Source organism: Coregonus clupeaformis, chromosome 7 (genome assembly GCF_020615455.1).
Source record: "Coregonus clupeaformis isolate EN_2021a chromosome 7, ASM2061545v1, whole genome shotgun sequence".
In the NCBI taxonomy this organism is placed as follows: Eukaryota; Metazoa; Chordata; class Actinopteri; order Salmoniformes; family Salmonidae; genus Coregonus; species Coregonus clupeaformis.
Window position 1 is genome coordinate 24,748,467 of NC_059198.1, and position 7,724 is coordinate 24,756,190.

The window sequence follows — 7,724 nt, forward strand, 5'->3', positions numbered from 1 at the left end:
TTTAAACATTGTCTGGTCACCAAGGTGACCACGTGTACCCAATGAAAAAACGATAAATGCTGTCAATTGATTGATTGGTGCAGACGCAAAACTGATAACAGCATGATTTCCTAACCTAATCAGAGTAACTATCAGAAAGTCATATCTAACAGTTGTTGATAAAGAAAGGCAAACACTGGAGGCATTTTAGAAATTAAATATTTATTCTGTGATACTGGTCAAGATTAGTCCCTCCACGTTTCACCATATCTTCAGTTTTGAACCTCCTGGGGAAAATGGAAAGAAAGAAAGTTTGTGGAGAGAAGACCATTACACATGAAATAACAAAAACACATAGGCCTATTCATTGTTAATAACTGCCTAATAACCCCCACATATACATTAATACATGTACACACAGATGTAGGATGTTAATTTGAGTCAGTTTGCTACAGCAGGAAAATAATCCTGCAGCAACAGGAAATTTGAATTATTATGTGGATTATAATTAATGGATATTTATGTAGGGGTTGATACATTTTTTGTAATGAAAAATCAAGCCAGAAATTTGAAAGTGGAAATTACAAACTTCAAAAGCATTTTAAAATCTCAAATACACAACAAGTGTTAAATGTGCTGCATTGCAGGAAAGTTATCCTGCAACAGGGTGATCAAATTAAGATCCTACATCTGTACATTCTGCACACACTCTCTTACCCCAAAGTGCTCCCAGCCTGTGATTTCTGAGTAGAAGGCATCTCCAGGACAGGAAGTGTTAACCAGCTGTCTGTGGCCATACAGGGTGAAGTTGCCGACCAGTCGCCTGCCTCCTACAGCACAGGATGCCAGACGATCTCTCACCAGCTTCATGGTCTGCTGCGATGGCAAGCTGGAGGTGTAGTCACCGATGAATGACACCCCGTAGCCCTTGGAGTTGTAGCCCTTAGTGTGAGCTCCTTGCCAGTGCCACCCACGTCCTTCATAGAGGTACCCGTCAGAGCCTGCCACAAAGCTGGAGGCAAACATTGGCAAGGGATGAGTGATTCATAATTTCATCATGAGTGATTCATCATCAAGTCACATTTTGCTTGGTAAACAACAATTCCCAGAAGCATTGGACAGTGGCTAATTTCTAACTCCTAATTATGAGAGCGACACAGACACACACACATTCTGTATACTCAAACTTGACACATACATAAGCGGGGAGGCTGTGTAGTGTACTTGCCTTCAGAAAGTATTCACACCCCTTGACTTTTTCATTTACATTACATTACATTTTAGTCATTTAGCAGACGCTCTTATCCAGAGTGACTTACAGTTAGTGAATACATATTTTTTTATACAGGCCCCCCGTGGGAATTGAACCCACAACCCTGGCATTGCAAACACCATGCTTTATCAACTGAGCTACATCCCTGCCGGCCATTCCCTCCCCTACCCTGGACGATGCTGGGCCAATTGTGCGCCGCCCATGAGTTTTCCACATTGTTGTGTTACAGCCTGAATTTTTCATGTATTAAATGTATATTTTGTGTCACCGGCCAACACACAATACCCTACAATGTCAAAGTGTAATTATGTTTTTTGACATTTTTTAAAATTCATTAATAATGAAAAGCTGAAATGTCTTGTCAATAAGTATTAAACCCCTTTATCATGGCAAGCCTAAATACATTCAGGAGTAAACATTTTGCATGGACTCACTCTGTGTGCAATAATAGTGTATAACATAATTTTTGAATGACTACCTCATCTCTGTACCCCGACCCACACATACAATTATCTACTGTATAAGGTCCCTCAGTTGAGCAGTGAATTTCAAAAACAGATTCAACCACAAAGATCAGAGAGGTTTTCCAATGCCTCGCAAAGAAGGGCACCTATTAGTAGATGGATAAAACAAAAATTAATGGAATAGAGCTAAACACAGGCAAAATCCTAGAGGAAAACCTGTTTCAAATTCACCTTTCAACAGGACAATAACCTAAAACACAAGGCCAAATATACACTGAAGTTGCATACCAAGACGACAATGATCAACAACCAACTTGACAGAGCTTGAAGAATTATAAAAATAATAATGTGCAAATATTAGAGACTTACCCAGAAAGACTCACAGCAGTAATCGCTGCCAAAGGTGATTCTAACATGTATTGACTCAAGGGTGCGAATACTTATGTAAATTAGATATTTTTGTATTTAATTGTCAATACATTTGCAAACATAAAAAAAAAAAATGCTTTGTCATTATGGGGTATTGTGTGTAGATGGGTGAGATTATTTTTTAAATGTAATTCATTTTGAATTCAGGCTGTAACACAACTAAATGTGGAATAAGTCAAGGGGTATGAATACTTTCTGAAGGCACTGTATATCCTAAGACCTGTGTATTACACATACCTGTATCCAATATCGTCCCAGCCCCGGTCATCCTGGTGAAAGCGTTGCATGGACCTCATGTCTGCAGAGCACTGCTGAAAGGTGAGACAAGGCTGGCCAGGCTGGTAGGTGTGATGGATGTACATGAACGAGAGGGGGAGGGACAGGGGGGTGGGAGTGCCCCGGTATGGTGCAGCCCCCCACTGACACCGCGGGATAATGGCTGGACAGTCTATAGGTAGGGAGATCCAGAGAGAGATTGAGTTTTAACATGTTTATCCACTCCTTTTTTCAACAATAAAACCATGTCTCAATTATTGTTACTATTTGTGCTTTCTTGGATCAAAGTCAAAATTATTCCAATAAATGTTGACCTATCCTTTTTAGCTTTCCCTGAACTACAGTAACCCTCTCTATCTCCACTGTCTCCCTCTGCAGTGGGGTTTACTTACCCATGTATCTGTGGACAAACTCGTTTATTCCTTCCCTCACCACAGCTGTCAGCTCTTCCTTTTCCTGTGCCAACATCGTAGAGTGGTCGATCAGTCTCCTCTGTAGGACCAGGGATCTCACCACCTGCCTCTGCAGGAGGGGGGGCCTGGCCAGTTCTCTGAATTTCTCCCTGCGTAGTCGGCTGATCAGACGAGCAGCAATGTCCAGTCCTTCCCCCTCAAGACAGTGACAGTAGTACCTCCTCAGTAGGCTGCTCAGCTTGAGAGGACGCTGGGACTGAGCTGAGACCTCCATTCCCAGAATCACACCATCCATACCGCCGTTAACCAGGGCATCGGTGGCGAGGGAGGGCTTGTCGGAGAGGGCGAAGACCTGAGGTGAGGTCACGTCATCCCAGCAGCCATCAGGGCCCAGGCGTTGGGAGAGGAGAGAGCTGTGGAAGCGCTGGAAGGACAGGCCCAAGTTCCTAGCCAGAGTGAGGGGGTACAGGCCACGGACACGACACCTCGTCTTAGACACTAGCCCAGCTTCGATACCCAGGAGGACTGGGCTCATAGCAACCGTGGTGCCATCAGCAGTAAGGACAACCCCTTCCTCTATACCTCTCTCTGTCACCTTGTGGCGCATAGCCCTGCCAATGAAATCTGAGAGATTGGAGTCCATGACTGGTGCCTCTGAGGTGCTGTCCTCCCAGATAGTGCCCAAGAAGTGCTGCATGAACTCATCTCTGAGACCGGCTGCCCTGCGCAGGCCTCTCAACACAGCTATGGGCTCCAGTCCAGGGTTACTGTCTTCTACCTGCTCCAACACTCTGATGAAGTCATCCATATGCTGGGAGGATGTGACTGAAATCAGAAAACACACTTGTTTACATTTGATAATATTCAGCATCGCTTTTCTATAAACAGAAAGTACATATTGTTCTGTAATGTGTATTAATAACTGCACCCTATATTGCCTAAAATAGCATTTTCTTGCAACTTCTTACTCTAAGTAGCTGTAATGCATTTCCTTGCGGACTTTCTTGTTCTCTCTTGTAAAGAGTTTGACTGGTCACTATCTTTACATAAAACTAAATAAATAGGAAAAAATTGAACACAAACAGATTTAGTTACCTTTGGTATCAGTGTGAGCGCTGACCACGACCACAAGAAGGGTCAGACACCATTTCCAGTGCGGTTCCATTGGGGAAATCATTGAGTCTTCAACACCCTGTGCTCCTTACATGTATTATCCATTGCCTCGGTTACCTTGAAACATTTATAGTAATTTGCATGTGTAATGTAGAATAATGACTACAGTGTTCCACCCCGATAGTGTATAAATGTGTAAACTGTGTTAGAGTTATAAGAAAATAGAACCACTAACAGGGAAGATGTTAGAAACTGTTGGAGACGAGCATTCCATAGTAAGGGGACCTAGAAACTGCTGAAACATTCTATACTGTGGAAAGTTACAGGCCGCCTAAAGGTGGGCGGAGCAAAGACCTATGTGGGACGCATATAAAAAGGCTGTGTGTGTTTTTAGCACCAGAGCGCTCTCATGAATAAAAATGCTGATTTTACATGATTATATATGTTTTACATTTTAGTCATTTTAGCAGACGCTCTTATCCAGAGCGACTTACAGTTAGTGAGTGCATACATTTTTTCATATTGATCTCTTGCAGACTGGAGAATTTGTTTAATTCATTATTAAACCAGAGTCTTACACCCTCTGGGAATTATATAAAGCTTGATTAATGATTAGAGATAGAAATTATTGTGACAACACATCAAGTGAATTATGCAACCACTGTACAAACAGATAAGGTGCTGATTATTTTTAGCCATTTATTGAGGGACATGGTGTGGGAAATTGGCAACTGTTAGGTAAGTGTGTTTGGACATGTGTGTTTGTTCTTATGGCTCAAGGTCTTTCTGAATTTAAACGTTTCATTGTTTACGTTATTGCATTACACCAGTGTCACAATTACAACCTTTAGGTGGGCAATTTATTTTCCTCTTCTCTTCGAGTACTTTGCATAGACTGTTGTTTCATAATATCTCAATATTAAACAGTAGTCTGTTTAAAACTACTGTACAGCAGCACCACATTATGTGTTGTGTTTAAGTAACAGTCTATTTTTAATCATTGAAAGGTCTGTGACATGAGAATGGCCCTGGAAATACACAGCAAGACCTCACAAAGGACATTTCCATGCATCCTTTTACAGGAATATTTTTTAAACCATGCAAGTGACTTCAGGACATCGTGCATTTTTCTGAAAATGTTCAATGCATGTAATTTAGATTACACTTGAGGCAATGGCTATATGTCAGATGAGCAACAAAGATGTGCACATGCACCGCTGGTCATAGAACAGTGCTTTACTAGGACAAGACATGTGACCAGAACAGGAAGTCACCAGCACAGCAGCAGGCTTAAAACATTGAAACAAGGTAAGGGGTTTAAGGTCCTTGTATAAGAATAATTAACGCACTAAATAAATAAATATGTTTAGCCTGTTAACATTGTGAGTGACTGCGTTTTGGTCTTTCTGTCGTGGAGTGAGTTCGCTAGTTTGCTTGCCAATTTTAGTAAGCTACATTAGCACTAGCTTGCAGCTACATTAGCTGGCTAGTTACGCTAGTATCCAATATACTGTATCTTCCCCTTTCATCTGCGCAAGCAGCCCCAACTGCCACTTTGTTGTTTCTTCAATGCAATTAGCTCCTAATCTTTAGCTAATATATTTGCGTATGTACTGTAAGTAAAGAGTTTGGCAGCTGCCTGACTCCTAGCCGCGCATGCGCCGATGCTAGCCCTCTTGAGGCGCGGCTACCTGAATCGCAAATCAACCCCCATAGGTCCTACCCCTTAACCTGACTGACGCGCGAGCCACGTGACTACACAGCGAGCTGTGAAGAATTCGGTGTGAGTCAGACTACTACCCCCCTAGGCACTTGTTAAGATCTAAAATATATATATATATACCTCATTATTTACAACCTTGTTACGCCTGATAGGTAAACATTGTTGTGGTTGAAGATCCTGCCCTCTAGGCCAGTTAGCTAGCTATAGCTAATCCTCTGAGATCTTCACGTGCTTAGGGTAGTGGTGAGGGGTTGATTTGGAATTCAGATGGCTAGCATATTATCACTTCAGGCTATTTTACTTCTATTTACAGATCACTCTCTTTCAGAAAATGGACACTCGTTTCACGAGAGGAAAGTCAAACATCCTGGAACGGCCTCTAACCCGTCCCAAGACTGAAGTCAGTGTGAGTGCCTTTGCACTGCTCTTCTCTGAGATGGTGCAGTACTGCCAGAGCCGCGTGTACTCTGTGTCCGAGCTGCAGCAACGCTTGGCAGACATGGGTCAGAGTGTTGGCGCCAGTATGCTGGATGTGCTGGTGCTGAGGGAGAAGAATGGGAAGAGGGAGACCAAGGTGCTTAACATACTGCTCTTCGTCAAGGTATGTGCTTGCATGGGCTCAAGGTAGATAACAGGTTCATATGTAACAGTCTCATAAGGTGTAAGACAACTTGTCATTATGCCAATGCATAAGTATAATATATAAATATATAATATGCCATTTAGCAGACGCTTTTATCCAAAGCAACTTACAGTCATGCGTGCATACATTTTTGTGTATGGGTGGTCCCGGGGATCGAACCACTACCTTGGTGTTACAAGAGCCATGCTCTACCAGCTGAGCTACAGAGGACCACAGATTGTCTATAATTTTCAATCTGCTTCATATAGGTGTCAGTATGGAAAGCCATGTTCGGTAAGGAGGCAGACAAGCTGGAGCAGGCCAACGATGACGACAAGACCTACTACATCATAGAGAAGGAGCCACTGATCAACGCTTACATCTCTGTGCCCAAGGAGAACAGCACACTAAACTGTGCTGCATTCACCGCTGGCATCGTAGAGGCCATTCTCACACATAGTGGCTTCCCTGCCAAGGTCACAGCCCACTGGCACAAGGGCACCACGCTCATGATCAAGTTTGATGAAGCTGTGATAGCCAGAGACAAGGCCCTGGACGGCAGATAGGGGAGACAGGAGTGAGTGTTGGTGTACACATGATAGAATAAGAGAATGATGATGCAGATGATCATCATTATCACTATTAGGTCTCAATTTGAGTGAACGAGCCTGTAATGTGAGATGTGGACTGAGTGAATGAGTGGTCTGTCTGTAGGCAAGTCTGCATATGAGTAGTTGAGTTGTGAATATACAGTATCTTGAGAAGTGAAACAGAATGTCTTTATATCACCACATGAGAGACTAAATATGAATGAATGATTACTCGTTAAGCCCAATTCGGAGCTATTATATTTATTTGGTCCAAGAAAAGTCCATATGAGACGACATTTATAAAGGTAAATGTTTCTTGTGAATCTCCTCAGTCAGTCAACCCTTATCTAATGACTGACATTCTCACTGACAGTGTATCTTAAACCAGCTCTCAAGACTGCATAGGACATATGTGAATGTCATCTCTTTTGTTTTTGATATCTCAAGACATTTCAGAATCACACAAAGGACCAACACATTGAAGATATGGGCTGCAGTATAATACACAAATATGTGCAATGGTTTACCCTCCAACTTTGAGTTTAACATGGTGCAATTAAAGACTGTCATTGTGTTCCCTAAACAAATATGACGTTTTAAGCTATTATTCAAAATATGTGAAAGTTATCAGTGGTCATATCCATAGAGCATTGTGTTGGCAAAAATTTCCTGAGTTAGGGGTTTGTAGGTGTAGTTTCATTCTTCACCTTTATTTGTATTGTTTCTATCTAGACACGTTTGAAATACTTGTACTGTTTATCACCGTGTGTAAGCATTTTAGCAATTAATTGATATTAAAAGACTTGAGTAATTCTAAAGATCAGGTGATCATGTGTAGAAAA

General features: G+C 42.0%; 2 protein-coding genes across 3 annotated transcripts; one reads left to right on the forward strand and one right to left on the reverse strand.

Moving 5' to 3' along the window:
* Positions 1 to 180: 180 nt before the first annotated feature.
* Positions 181 to 4,293, reverse strand: LOC121570509 (N-acetylmuramoyl-L-alanine amidase). Its single transcript, XM_041881970.2, has 5 exons — positions 3,930 to 4,293; positions 2,814 to 3,659; positions 2,383 to 2,593; positions 697 to 991; positions 181 to 266 (listed from the first exon to the last, which is right to left on the reverse strand). Exons 1-5 carry the CDS (start codon positions 4,009 to 4,011, stop codon positions 252 to 254), a joined length of 1,449 nt encoding a protein of 482 aa, XP_041737904.1. The 5' UTR covers positions 4,012 to 4,293; the 3' UTR covers positions 181 to 251.
* Positions 4,294 to 5,173: 880 nt separating this feature from the next.
* LOC121569434 (trafficking protein particle complex subunit 5) lies at positions 5,174 to 7,705 on the forward strand. 2 transcript variants are annotated; one of them, XM_041880391.2, is made up of 3 exons: positions 5,174 to 5,255; positions 5,984 to 6,271; positions 6,562 to 7,705. In XM_041880391.2, exons 2-3 carry the CDS (start codon positions 6,002 to 6,004, stop codon positions 6,856 to 6,858), a joined length of 567 nt encoding a protein of 188 aa, XP_041736325.1. In that variant the 5' UTR covers positions 5,174 to 5,255; positions 5,984 to 6,001; the 3' UTR covers positions 6,859 to 7,705. The 2 variants fall into 2 exon arrangements, with proteins under 2 accessions (XP_041736325.1, XP_041736324.1); XM_041880390.2 differs by having other exon boundaries at positions 5,177 to 5,255; positions 5,999 to 6,271.
* Positions 7,706 to 7,724: the final 19 nt, after the last annotated feature.